The following is a 12,274-nucleotide window of genomic DNA, read 5'->3' on the forward strand; positions in this document are numbered from 1 at the left end:
CAGGTGACTGATTAGCTAAAAGAGAGGAGAAGAGAAAAAGAAGCGGAAGGTTTTATGTCGATAAATAGACAGAAGACCAGTGGAGTGGATGGTTCTGAAGAAGGGAGACCAAGGGAAAGCTAGCCTTGGAGAAGAGGGAGGGTGAGCGCAAAGAAAGAAGTGAAGTTGAAGGAGGGGAAAAAAGTGTTGATGCTCGGAGGTGGGATTGGCTCCAGTCACGGGATGCCTTATGATTTGCTGCTTGCGGTCGCCGCGGGCTGCAAGCGCCACTTCCGCCTAAGCGGTTTTGCCGCGGAGGGGCTGTGCTGTGCACGAGCTGATTGGTCGCACAAGAAAGAGGCAAAAACAAACATCTTTTTTCAGGGCAGAAAAAGCTCGGTGCATGAGAGAAAAATGCAAAGAATGCAAAAAGAAGAATTGCTCACACTCGGACTCGAACCGAGGATCTCAGCATTACTAGTGCTGCGCTTTACCATCTAAGCCATGCGAGCTAATTGCTGGAAGCGTGTGCTCTTTTTTGTTACATACTCTAAATCAAGACGCGAAAAGGAAGGAAGCTCTAAACCGCGGAACGCGTCTCATAAATAAGTTGATCGTCTTCCAGCTTCATCTTCTACACTTCCGCTTCTTCCAGAAAATGAATCTCTTAATCCTTACTGGCTTCAATTGATGTGATGGTCAGTACTTGGCTTTGACCAACCACAATACCTCTAATCGATTTGACCCTTTCTGCCCAAGATTCAAGCAGTAGTTCGGCAGTCGAGTGGAGGTCAATCAATGAAATCTAGTCCGTGACACCTGCACCGTTCATGGCTTGAAATACTTTCTTGTATCCCTAGCAGACCCCCGTAGTATGTCGACTACCAGTCGCAATGCCGGCCAACTTCACTCCTAGACTAGTGGACATTGCCAAGGCGCTCGCATCTCCTGGCAATGTCAACATCATCGGGGTCGTGGTCGACGTGATGCCCGGCGTCTGGAAGTCTCGAGGCACCTCTACCTGCATTACCTTCACGATCAAAGATTCCAACCTGGAAAATGGCCATACGTGGGACGGGTTGAAGGTCAAATACTTCAGGGATAACGAGGATAGTCTACCACCCGTCAAAGTGCATGATGTAATCCTGCTGCGCAATTTATGGGTTCGTGGTCGATTCATGGCTCTATCCCCTCAAGCAATTGATACTCACAATTCTCGCTGCAGGTCCGGCCATTACAAGGCGGAACTCTGGGAGTGGCCGCGCAGGATCGGGACATCCCATGGGCCATTTTCTGTTCGGACCCGAATTCAATGGCCAGATCCTCGCCGATCTGTGGCCCCCGGCCCTTTGAGCCTGATGCTGTTGAGAGAAGGAAGGCCCTATCTCTGCTGGACAAAGTCGCTAGCATCCACGACTTTCGCAAAGCTTCGGTAGAAGCCCGTCCTCCACCTTCCTATGTGGTTCAGACCTCCGCGCCGAACTCTAGGTCATACAACCGCAAGAAATTCTCGCTGATCAAAGATATCGAAGAGCAGACTTTCGTTGACTTGGTCGGGGAAGTGATCAAGATATACCCAAATGACAGCGAGAAGGCCTTGCTTTACCTGACCGACTACACCTCCAACAAAGATCTGCACGACTATTCGCCGGACAATGGCGAGGGCAGCGGCGAAGGCTGCGAAGGAGACACCTTTAACTACCAGAGACGATTTCGAAAAAAGTGGACGGGGCCCGCTGGGCAGTTGTCTCTCCCGGTCACATTATGGGAGCCACACGCAGCGTACGCCCGTCAGCATGTCAAGGAGGATGATATCGTTCTCTTGTACAACGTCCACATCAAAAAGAATCGCGTCAATGGGAGATTGGAAGCTACCATCCATACCAACCGAACCAATCCTCTGGCGGCAAACGTGGTCGTCGTGCAACCTCACAAGGACGTGCGAGCCCAGCAGTTGATCGACCGGAAAACCGCATACTGGGAATCGCACCCCCGAAAACGAAAGCCCGCTGAGGAAGACAACCAGAAGGCTCCCAAGAAGGTCAAATCAAAGACGCGGAAGAAGGAAGCCCTTGCGGACGGCCAACAGCCTCTGGCCCCGCCCGTCACCAACCGGGGTCGCTACGAAGCAAACCCTAACGGTCAGTCACTTTACAGGGACAGGTTCCAGGAATGCTGAAATTAACGATCTATAATAGTACGCGCTGGCAACCCGTCAGTTCCCACCCGGAGTCTTGAAGCTATAATCGCCTCTGAAGAGCACACCAACCGGTCACCGGACAACATCGAATACCGCTTTCCCTTCCAGAACTTCTGCTATCGAACGAAAGTCCGCGTGGTCGATTATTTCCCTCATGATCTGGAAGACTTCTCGGTCCCAGTTCCCCGAGCTGCATCAAGTGAAGGCAGTGACAGAGAAGACAACGGCTTCATGACTTGGGAGTGGCGCTTCTGTCTCCTAGTCGAGAGCGTGCCTCCACCCCCAGCAGGACAAGCCAAGCAACAAATCAGATTGTTTGTCTCCAGGGGCGAGGCAGTGTACCTCCACGGTATTGATGCGGTAGAGTAAGTCACAATCGTTCATCTTCTACGCAGATCCCATCGACTGACGCTGTGCCAAATCGTCATCGCTCAGCCTCAGGAGAAATCCGGTCGACCTTGCGAATCTGCGAGAAAAATTGTTCCATGTCTGGGGCAATCTAGAGGAACTTAAACGAGCGGCCAGAGAGAAAGGCGCTGAAGCACCACATGATCTAGGTGCATTATCTCAGCAACCGTTCAATTGCTGCATTCAGGAATATGGGGTCAGGTGCAGGCATTGCATTGACACAGTCGATGTCGACTACGACGGCGGCGGCGACGGCGGCGGCGATGTTGCCCCGGCATGTACCCATGAGGACTGCTTTGGCTGGGAGAGGCGGTTTGCGATGTTCATGACCACAATCGAGGCTTGAAAGGAGCTTGAGGTGACGGTTTTTATCTTCTTCTACCTTGACTATACCCTGAACGTCATGCATCGAAGGTCATTTTCAAGGTTTGGCTTGGGTTTTCAGATCTTCACGTCTTTAATTTATTGCATCCAACCATCTTGTATGATCTGGTGATGACCTCGGGGGTTATATCTATGGGGCAATACCTTTATTCTGGATATACGTTACGTTATGAATCTGAATAGAACGAGACCGCTCCGTATGCTCAAACCTATGTCAAATGCACCAACTCAAGGCTACCGCGAGTGAAAGGGAGCAACGTTACAAGGAAATCAGCGCTTCCAAGGGCAGTCCTCAGAATGACAAGAGATAAAGGAAAACAAAGTGTCAAAAGCTTTTCATCATACTAGATATGCTTGTGGTCAGGAAAGCTAAATCTTAGTCACCTTCACAACGGTGGTATCGATTCCATGCGAGGCCGGTTCGAACCGACAACTGGAGCCCCAATGGCACTCTCTCTGGCCCGGTTCGCTATAGGGACACCGGTGTCCAAACGTACATTCGGGGTCATGGCATTCCAGTCCATAGCGGCAGGGGATCATGCGAGCAATGGCTGCCAGCATTACATATTCGCTTCTGGTCAATTTGTGCGAGTGATCATGCTGGCAGTCATCTACAGGACACTCCCCCTGCAGATGATAGTAATTGCACAACTTCAGCTTCTTGAGGCGATTCATGTCCTGCTGGTTAATCTTCTTCATGTCGAGCCTGTCAACTCGTTGCCCGTACTTGTTGCGCTCGACGACCTTGGGCTGTGCGGGCGCGGCCGCTTTGGAGCGCACCACCTGGAATCCTTCTTCTGGGCTGGATGGCCTGGATGAGGCGAGCGATAGTGATACGCTGGGGGTTGTGGACGCTTGGTTCGCAGACCGTGGAGAGAGCTTTGTCTCCGGCTTGGGTGACGGAGTGAGCTGGGAGCGGGGCTGCGTGGCCACGGCAGCTTTCCAGGGAGACCAGATGGGAAAGATTTTCGATTCACGGAAGATCTCCGGCCACTGCAATGTCCTGAACGATGAGCTGACGGCATTCAAGTTCTCACCGAAAGGCAATGCTTCGAGCAAGGTCACTCGCCCCATCAGGTCCTTGTCGTCAAGGTGATCTCCCAGAACCTGAAAGAAGGAATTTTCATCCGCACAGCCCAGGAGGATTTGATGGCAGTGGCAATTGTAGAGATTGAGTTCAAAGGCTTCTACATAAAGATGATGGTCGAATCAGCGCGGATTGAATGCAGGATGGAGACTGACGAGAAGCTTACCTGCAATCTTATTGTGCGCACTATCCGCTTCGGCGCCCGTGTCCACGATGTCAACCGAAGGATAGCAACTATTGAAGCCGCGAATGAAATCCTGCAGCAACGACGGATCGGTGGTTATGCCGCCTCGAATACAGGTCTCGCTAAGTGCTTTCACATTGATATACATTCTTGTCAACAATTTGGGGCCCTTGGCGCTGGGGAGCTGGTTGGCGTTAAAGGCCTCAAGCTCGTCGTGAAGCTTCTGGGCTGCGAGCTTCCCGCCCTGTGTCCCCTTTTTGAGGTACGCATCCTTGAAAATGAACCCAGATCCGTCCAAGAGAACAATTATGTAGGGTTGGCGGTTCTGGAATGGAGTGAGAAAGTTGAGGTCAGCACAGACTGCGTTGCGGGAACTATATAGTGTCAGACCCACCATGGAAAGTTGGAACCGAGAGACCTGCCCCATTAGTTCCATCTCATGTACTTGGATATCTCGATTAAAGCGCTTCTCGCGCTCATGATCAAGCTTTTCCTGTTCGTATGCATCTTCAAGTTGCGCCACTCGCTGCAGGAGTTCCTGTGCCCCGCGAAAAAAGTAGTGTCAACGCAATGCATACATATAAAAGATTGTCGCGGATTGAGTAGCTGTGTATGTACCTCGATCAGCAGGTTCTTTTTCTGTTCTGTGAGAACCAGGTTTCTATAGCGATCAAGATATGTGGTGGCCGTCATGGTGATCAGTCAGGTCAGATTTAATCGCGGTATTGGTACTTTTGGCTAATCGTCCAAATAAACAACAAGAAAATTAAGCGTAGAGATTAGTTAGGAAGAGCGACAGAGTCAAAGATCAGTGTTATATATATATGAGTTTCAAAAGAGCTGGAGATATAGGCAGATGAATTCAGAAACTAAGTATGATTAGACATTCACTGCGATTGAGATTACAACACGAGAAAAGGAGAGGAAGAGAAAGGAAGAGAGGTCGCTCTACAAGGATTGCAATCAAGAGTCAAAGGCGTGGAGCTGGACTGACACTTGACACCAGCCGGCACTTGCACTAAATAGTGAATAGTCTACCTAGTAGTGTACAGTGAAAGTGACTGACTGACTGGCCTGATAAACGCGGCACGGCAACTGGCAGGTTGAGTGACCGCCCGGGGAAACTGCCGGAACTGCCGTAGTTAAGCGCTGAGTCAGCTACTAGCATGGGGAAAGCAACCGAGCCGAAACGCCTACGTGGAGCAAACGCCCTCCCATCCGATTTCCCCTTCACATCATCATCTACAATCCTCCCTCCTCCTCCTACTCCTCCTCTTCATCTTCCTCTTCCCCCTCCCCTCCCCTTCCCTCTCTTTCGTTCTCCTCTTTCGGTTCTTCCATCGCTACCCAAAGCCGTCTCACAATGGCTCGTCTTGGTTTCTTGTCTCTGGCTCTCCTTTCCGTCCAGGCCCTGATCGGCGGCGGTCTCGCGGCTGTATGTTTTACCCTCGTCTGAATCAATCAGATTACTCACGTGTCTCAATTGTCGAGTCACTAACTCAATGCTCTTTCTCATATCTCTAGGATGCTGTCGAGAAGGATGAAGCTCCCCAGACTCCCAACCTTGCTGTCACCGCGCAGGCTGCTTTCCCTGCCTCTGAGTTCTTCGGCGTGAAGCTGGTCAATGGCCACCCGACCCAGGCGCTGATTACCTTCGCTAACGATGAGCCCAACCCGGTGACTGTCAACTTCATTGGAGGCTCTCTGTGGTCTCTGGGCGAGGAGGAGAACCGCATCGTTCGCAACCTGACCGCCCACCGATACAGCCTTGAGATCCCGGCCGGTGAGCAGGAGAGCGTGAACTTCAACTTCGCCACCGAGATGCACCCCCAGGATCTGAGACTTGAGCTGGCTTCCGTCATCTCCGACATCGAGGGCAACGTTTACACCCTGTACACCTACAACGGCACCGTCAGTGTGGTTGAGCCTGAGACCAGCATCTTCGACCCCCAGATGTAAGACCTCACTGCTCCCTCCCATCGTTCCAGGGAATATCCACTAACAATGCTGGCCACAGTCTTTTCCTGTACTTCTTCCTCCTGGCCTGCTTCTCTGGTGTCGTCTACTTCTTCTACACCGTTTGGATCGCCCCCTACTTCCCCCAGAAGCGTCGCGCTGGCAAGGCCCCTGAGACCATCAAGAAGTCGACTGTGCCCAAGAAGGAGGAGATCCCCGTGGAGGGACCCGCTGTCACTTCTGCCACCACCTACAATGCCGACTGGATCCCCGCTCACCACATCAACCGCCCCGAGGCCCGCAAGGTGAAGGGCAGCAGCTCCCGCTCTAAGAGCCGTGCTTAAATGTCATTGGTGACATCATGAACGGTGGCTGTGTAAGATGAAGATAAGGGAAGGATTCAATGCCCGTAGAGGGGACCTTGAGTGGTTCTCTCTATAAGGCTGAAGACAGGATGACCCGTTGACAGAAACGACTGCTGAAATGTGGTCGGTCGACTGGGGCTCCTGCTCTTTTATTTTGCGTGTACATTTATGTCCACATTTGATTTAGGCAAATGAAGCTTTTGCAACTCAGGCTTCAGGTTTCCATTAGAAACACTCAAGGCTTGAATATTGAACTTGAACAAGGGATACCACGCCCTTGCTCCTTGAACCCAAACCTTTACCCATATCCCCATGTCCATTATGTACCTTTTTTTAAAAATATTATAACCGCCTCCAAGCGTCGAACTCCTCCGCAAGGTGCGCCTTGAGCTCGGTGAACCGATTCCCGAACCCCTGCCCACAGCGCCAACAGACAAAGTCCCGGCGCAGATACCCCATCTCATCCGGCCGCCGCCGGGGATCATCTTCCGCGAGGGGAAAGTCCTCGATAGGCACGAAGAACGGCGTAGAGAAACTATTGTAATGCTTCCGATGCTTCAGCCGGTCGCTGTAGCGGTCCACGGAGATGACATGGATGTGCAGGTGGTTCATGGACGGATGCGCGTGGATCCCACACATGATCTCGCGCTCCCAGTCGCGCCCGCGCGGCAGCTCCGCCGGCGGGGGGTCGCGGTCCAGCGCCGCCCTCCGCGCCTCCTCCTGCGCCGAGTACCGCCCGTGCATCCGGCGCAGCTCGCCCGCGGCCAGCGCGCGCAGCCGCTGCGTCTCCGCCCGCACCTTTTCCAGGAAGGCCGCGCCGTCGGATGAGGAGGAGGAGAGGGCGTCGAACGGGTGGAGGCGGGTTTTGGTGGGGTCGCGGGGTAGGAGGAGCAGGTGCAGCGTGGATTTGGGGAAGAGGTCACGGACCGCGACGAAGTCGTCGTTGTGGTAGATTACGGTGCTAGAGGGGTAGGCGGCTGGGTTGGCGATGTAGGCGCCGAGTCCGTCGCGGGGTCCGCCGATGGCTCTTCGTTTTGTTGAGGTTGTGGTGGTGGTGGTGGATTTGCGCTGCTTGCTCTTCGTGGACATTAGCTCCGCGACTGTGGGGGCGTTGGATTAGAACATATTAGTGATTGTTTTCTTGAGCTTTCTCTGTATGCGCTGGGATGTATTGCGAGGGAGGAGGAGGATAAGTGAGTGAGGGTAGGGGGAAAGGCATAAACGGCGCAATTGCAATCGCAATCGCAATCGCAATCGCTCGCGCAGCGCTCGAGTTCGTTGGACATACAGGCATCTCGCTTGATTGGATTCTTCTTCTCCTTCCCATCTCCCGAACTGTCTGCTCTGTAACCCGATGACTCGGACATGGCAGCGGAGCTATAGTATCATGGGCGAGTCACCATTGCTGGCTCATGGCTGTGGTCGCGGGCGCAATGAAATCATGTAGATGCGGAGAGCACAACCCGAGTTAACTTAACCTAAAATGCTCCCCGCAGCGAACACCAACTCGGCCAAAGCGGTCAAAGTGCGGGACAACAATTAAGTCAAATCAATCAATTAATTATCAACCAGCAAGCAGCCAAAAGCAAGTCCCCCGTGCCACAACAAGTTCTTTTTTCTTTGCCTACAAGAGGGGCTTTGCCTTGCTCCCTCCCTTCCCTCCCCTTCTCTCGAGAACAAGCAAAGAAAACACCCAACAAGCATGGCCCCCAAGAAAAAGTCCGAGAACCGGGGAGGCGCTCCCAAACCCGGGACGAAGCAGGCCAAAGCCGCGGCCGAGCGATCGGCTGAGACGGCGAAGAAAGCGCAGACCACGACCGACGAGCAGAAGAAACCTTCGGTCAAGGAGGTCATTGGAGGAGCTTCATGGACCGGGAAACTGCCTGTGAATATGCTCGCGGAGCATTGTCAGAAGCAGAAGTGGGAGAAGCCGGAATACACGATGGTGAGTTTTGTGTGTATCTTGGGGTTCTTTCTTTGGGCTCCCAGGAACTATATACCCTCACACCTTTGTGTGCTTGCCAGCGGGCGCGCAGTCGCTTGTTTGAGCTGATTCGACGGACCTGGATCTGACTGCGAACGTTGCAATAGATGAAAGTCTCAGAGGGGTTCGTCTCCAGCGTGATTCTGAAGCGCGTTGACCCGAAGACTCGCGAAACGATCGTCCTTCCTCCGATGAAGCTGCCCCCGTCGCATAAGCACCTCGCTGCCCAGCCTACCGCGCTCGAGGCTCGACATTTCGCCGCAGCGTATACGTTGTACCGAGTCTGCAATATGAAGAATCTCCACATGATGATGCCGCCCACATATAAGAAGCTCTGGCGCGAGGATTTCACGGATCTCAAGGCGGCGGACTCCAGGGAAGGGAAGGGCTGGATGTACGAAGCTGACCCGTTTCTGGCGAAGCTGGAGCGCGAAAGCGCCGCGGCGGACTTGGAGAAGAAGCGCAAGGAACGGGAGAAGCTTCAGGCCGCCAAGGCAGCGGAGACGACGGTCGATCTGGGACTGGGTTCCAGCGGCGGTGGGCAGAACAAGGGACGGAGCATCTGGTCGCGTGCGCCCAAGGTTGATCTTGGCGGCAAGATCCGCCGTGAGATTGAGGGTATGCTGCGAGAGCATGCGATCTGGAACCCCTACGGGGTGGAGATTCCGCAAAAGGAACGTGATGCCATTGTCGATGAGCTCACTCGTCTCGGCTTTCGACGCAGCCACGTCGAGGAGGCTGTCGGCACTTGTAAAGACCGTGAAGAGGTCCTTGAATGGCTTCTCATCTACGTGCCGGAAGACGATTTGCCTCGCTGGTGCTTGCCCGAGGGCTATTCGGCGGGCGTGAGCCTTGCAAGTGATGACCTTGCCAGAGAGGCGAAGATCAAACGTCTCACTGCTATGGGCTATCCCGTCGATCTCTGCACGCGGACTTTGGACAGCAAGAAAGGAGATGAGCTTGCTTCAGCGGAGACTCTCCAGAATACATTGGTCCACGGCGGAAATGCTCCAGCTGAGCCTGCTTCTTCCGGTGAGGAGGATTCATGGGCAGAGGAGCAAGAAACACTCGAGGCAATTTTCGGGGATAGGTATATACGGGCTTCTGACAAGGTCTGTGAGATCAAGGGTGAAAACCCCGACTTGCCAGAGCCGTTGACTTTCCGGTTCCAACGACCTTCGACGCATTATCCATCTTCTCCGCCGATCATCTCTATCCAGGCGAAAGGTATTCCTGCCTATATACGTCTTAGTGCGATACGTCAGGTGGTTCAGTACTCCGAAGAGAATTTTGTAGGAGAGCCTATGATCTATAACATGCTGGATTGGCTGGAGACCAATCTCCCCTCAGTTATGGAGAATCCAGGGAAGCTGCGAGACATCTCGACGGTGACAGCTCCCCTTGCCCCCGCCGGGACCACCTCGAATCTTCCCATGCGCTCATCGCGCAAGAGAGGATACGAGGTCAAGTGGCAACCAGGTGCACCGCAAAGCGTTTCGCTACGCGAGTCTTGGGAAGCGAGGCAGTCAACCAAAGACCAGCAGGACATGCTTCGAAAGCGCCAGTCGCTCCCGGCCTGGAACACCCAGGAAGCCATCATCAATGCTGTGAACACACATCAAGTTACGATCATCTCCGGAGAGACCGGTAGTGGAAAGAGTACCCAATCCGTCCAATTCATGCTCGACGACCTAATCAAGAGGGACCTCGGCGCTGCCGCCAACATCATCTGCACCCAGCCGCGTAGGATCTCTGCTTTGGGCCTGGCGGATCGAGTCAGCGACGAGCGATGCACACCCGTCGGCGACGAGGTAGGATACATCATTCGAGGAGAGTCGAAGGTCAAGTCAGGGCGGACAAAGATCACTTTCGTCACGACGGGTGTCTTACTCCGTCGCATGCAGTCGGGCAGTGGCCCGGATGGCAATGTTGCAAGCTCTCTCTCAGATGTCACTCACGTCGTCGTTGATGAAGTGCACGAGCGCAGTCTCGATACCGACTTCCTCCTAGCTCTTCTCAGAGACGTTCTGCGCCACCGCAAGGATATCAAAGTCATTCTGATGAGTGCAACCCTCGACGCAGAGATCTTCATCAATTATTTCGGCGGCCGAGAGTCGGTTGGTCTGGTCAACATCCCGGGACGGACTTTCCCTGTCGACGATTACTACTTAGACGATGTTATTCGGGACACTGGGTTCTACCCCGAGCTCACAGAGCGGGACTTCGACGACGAGGCTCCATCCTCGCAGCAGTCCGACGAGCCCCTTGGCAAGGTCCTACGTAGCCTCGGAATGGGCATCAACTACGAGCTGATTGCCTCTACCGTCCGATATATCGATGCCAAGCTGGGCGATCAGCCCGGGGGCATCCTGATCTTCTTGCCCGGTACCATGGAGATCGAAAGATGCCTCAACGCTGTGAGAAGAATCCCGAATACTCATCCTCTACCTCTCCATGCATCTCTTCTACCAGCTGAGCAGCGCCGTGTCTTTCAAAGTGCCCCCAAAGGCATGCGCAAAGTCATCGCTGCCACCAACGTCGCCGAGACATCCATCACCATCGAAGACATTGTGGCCGTCATTGATACCGGCCGCGTGAAAGAGACGAGCTATGACCCGCGAGACAACATTGTCAGGCTACAAGAGGTGTGGGCTTCGCAAGCAGCCTGCAAGCAACGCCGCGGACGTGCCGGTCGTGTCAGGGCAGGAACATGCTACAAGCTCTACACACGCAAGGCCGAGACGAGCATGCCTCACCGACCTGACCCGGAGATCCGGCGCGTACCGCTGGAGCAACTCTGCCTGTCCGTGAAAGCCATGCAAGGCATCAGCGACGTCGCGCACTTCCTCGCCAACACCATCACGCCACCCGAGAGCACCGCCGTCGAGGGCGCCCTGGACTTCTTGCACCGCGTCGGGGCGCTCGACCACGACCGGCTCACAGCGCTGGGCCGCTACCTCTCCATGATCCCGGCGGACCTCCGGTGCGCCAAACTGATGGTCTACGGCTCGATATTCGGCTGCATCGACGCCTGCATGACCATCTCCGCCATCCTCACGGTCAAGAGCCCCTTCGTCTCCCCGCGCGACAAACGCGAGGAAGCCACCGCCGCCAAAGCCGCCTTCACCAAGGGTGCCAACGACGGCGACCTCCTGACCGACCTGCTCGCCTACCAACAATGGTCCGACCGCGTCCAAGCCCACGGCTACTGGCAGACCCAAAGCTGGTGCATGGCCAATTTCCTCTCGCATCAAACCCTGCGCGACATCTCCTCCAACCGCGCCCAACTCCTCACCTCCCTCAAAGACGCCGGCCTCCTCCCCGTCGACTACTCCTCCTCTTCCCAAACCCAAACCCAAACCCAACCCCAACCCCAATCCTCCCCACGCAGCGCCAGCAACAACAACAACAGCAACAACTGGAACCGCAACACAACCAACAAACCCCTCCTCCGCGCCCTCATCGCAGGCGCCTTCCAGCCGCAAATCGCGCAGATCTCCTTCCCCGACAAGAAATTCGCCGCCTCCATCACCGGCACCGTCGAGATCGACCCGGACGCCCGCACGATCAAGTACTTCAACCAGGAGAACGGCCGCGTCTTCATCCACCCGAGCTCGCTGCTGTTCTCCGCCCAGAACTACCCCGGCGGCGCCGCGTACCTGAGCTACTTCACCAAGATGGCGACGAGTAAGGTATTTGTGCGGGACTTGACTCGTAAGTTTTGCTG

At 54.4% G+C, this 12,274-nt stretch overlaps 5 protein-coding genes and 1 non-coding gene across 6 annotated transcripts in view; 3 read left to right on the forward strand and 3 right to left on the reverse strand.

Moving 5' to 3' along the window:
- Positions 1-418: 418 nt before the first annotated feature.
- BO66DRAFT_t234 lies at positions 419-491 on the reverse strand. The gene has a single exon. It is a non-coding gene; the product is annotated as a tRNA-Thr (tRNA).
- A 121-nt stretch (positions 492-612) lies between these two features.
- Positions 613-3,149, forward strand: BO66DRAFT_430409 (telomere-binding alpha subunit central domain protein). Its single transcript, XM_025650521.1, has 4 exons — positions 613-1,142; positions 1,205-2,120; positions 2,178-2,544; positions 2,615-3,149. Exons 1-4 carry the CDS (start codon positions 873-875, stop codon positions 2,931-2,933), a joined length of 1,872 nt encoding a protein of 623 aa, XP_025501460.1. The 5' UTR covers positions 613-872; the 3' UTR covers positions 2,934-3,149.
- A 3-nt stretch (positions 3,150-3,152) lies between these two features.
- Positions 3,153-5,210, reverse strand: BO66DRAFT_473227 (CCCH zinc finger protein). Its single transcript, XM_025653028.1, has 4 exons — positions 4,861-5,210; positions 4,637-4,780; positions 4,225-4,567; positions 3,153-4,158 (listed from the first exon to the last, which is right to left on the reverse strand). The coding sequence occupies exons 1-4, from the start codon at positions 4,933-4,935 to the stop codon at positions 3,341-3,343; spliced, it is 1,380 nt and encodes a 459-aa protein (XP_025501461.1). The 5' UTR covers positions 4,936-5,210; the 3' UTR covers positions 3,153-3,340.
- Positions 5,211-5,511: 301 nt separating this feature from the next.
- On the forward strand, positions 5,512-6,854 carry BO66DRAFT_393604 (putative translocon-associated protein, alpha subunit). Its single transcript, XM_025647797.1, has 3 exons — positions 5,512-5,677; positions 5,767-6,197; positions 6,260-6,854. The coding sequence occupies exons 1-3, from the start codon at positions 5,606-5,608 to the stop codon at positions 6,540-6,542; spliced, it is 786 nt and encodes a 261-aa protein (XP_025501462.1). The 5' UTR covers positions 5,512-5,605; the 3' UTR covers positions 6,543-6,854.
- Positions 6,564-7,997, reverse strand: BO66DRAFT_149271 (DNA 5'-adenosine monophosphate hydrolase). Its single transcript, XM_025642132.1, has 2 exons — positions 7,852-7,997; positions 6,564-7,663 (listed from the first exon to the last, which is right to left on the reverse strand). Exons 1-2 carry the CDS (start codon positions 7,928-7,930, stop codon positions 6,906-6,908), a joined length of 837 nt encoding a protein of 278 aa, XP_025501463.1. The 5' UTR covers positions 7,931-7,997; the 3' UTR covers positions 6,564-6,905.
- Positions 7,998-8,265: 268 nt separating this feature from the next.
- Positions 8,266-12,274, forward strand: part of BO66DRAFT_422005 (RNA helicase) — a gene marked incomplete at its 5' end in the record, with an annotated part of 4,782 nt that continues 773 nt past the window's right edge. Inside the window, 2 exons of the mRNA XM_025650012.1 lie at positions 8,266-8,508; positions 8,655-12,261. Of these exons, the coding sequence (XP_025501464.1) occupies positions 8,266-8,508; positions 8,655-12,261 (3,850 nt within the window). The remainder of the gene's footprint in view (positions 8,509-8,654; positions 12,262-12,274) is intronic.

The sequence above is a fragment of the Aspergillus aculeatinus genome (assembly GCF_003184765.1).
Source record: "Aspergillus aculeatinus CBS 121060 unplaced genomic scaffold BO66scaffold_40, whole genome shotgun sequence".
Taxonomy (NCBI): Eukaryota; Fungi; Ascomycota; class Eurotiomycetes; order Eurotiales; family Aspergillaceae; genus Aspergillus; species Aspergillus aculeatinus.

What these genes read in the sequence shown, in the direction of transcription:
- BO66DRAFT_430409 (XM_025650521.1), top strand. Translation starts at nt 873, where the DNA reads ATGCCGGCCAACTTCACTCCTAGACTAGTGGACATTGCCAAGGCGCTC. An exon ending in TCCTGCTGCGCAATTTATGG is followed by an intron (nt 1,143 to 1,204) that starts GTTCGTGGTCGA and finishes TTCTCGCTGCAG; the next exon opens with GTCCGGCCATTACAAGGCGG. An exon ending in CACGGTATTGATGCGGTAGA is followed by an intron (nt 2,545 to 2,614) that starts GTAAGTCACAAT and finishes GTCATCGCTCAG; the next exon opens with CCTCAGGAGAAATCCGGTCG.
- BO66DRAFT_473227 (XM_025653028.1), bottom strand. Translation starts at nt 4,935, where the DNA reads ATGACGGCCACCACATATCTTGATCGCTATAGAAACCTGGTTCTCACA. An exon ending in AAAAGAACCTGCTGATCGAG is followed by an intron (nt 4,781 to 4,860) that starts GTACATACACAG and finishes CGCGGGGCACAG; the next exon opens with GAACTCCTGCAGCGAGTGGC. An exon ending in CTCGGTTCCAACTTTCCATG is followed by an intron (nt 4,568 to 4,636) that starts GTGGGTCTGACA and finishes ACTCCATTCCAG; the next exon opens with AACCGCCAACCCTACATAAT.
- BO66DRAFT_393604 (XM_025647797.1), top strand. Translation starts at nt 5,606, where the DNA reads ATGGCTCGTCTTGGTTTCTTGTCTCTGGCTCTCCTTTCCGTCCAGGCC. An exon ending in TCGGCGGCGGTCTCGCGGCT is followed by an intron (nt 5,678 to 5,766) that starts GTATGTTTTACC and finishes TCATATCTCTAG; the next exon opens with GATGCTGTCGAGAAGGATGA. An exon ending in AGCATCTTCGACCCCCAGAT is followed by an intron (nt 6,198 to 6,259) that starts GTAAGACCTCAC and finishes TGCTGGCCACAG; the next exon opens with TCTTTTCCTGTACTTCTTCC.
- BO66DRAFT_149271 (XM_025642132.1), bottom strand. Translation starts at nt 7,930, where the DNA reads ATGTCCGAGTCATCGGGTTACAGAGCAGACAGTTCGGGAGATGGGAAG. An exon ending in TCCAATCAAGCGAGATGCCT is followed by an intron (nt 7,664 to 7,851) that starts GTATGTCCAACG and finishes ACGCCCCCACAG; the next exon opens with TCGCGGAGCTAATGTCCACG.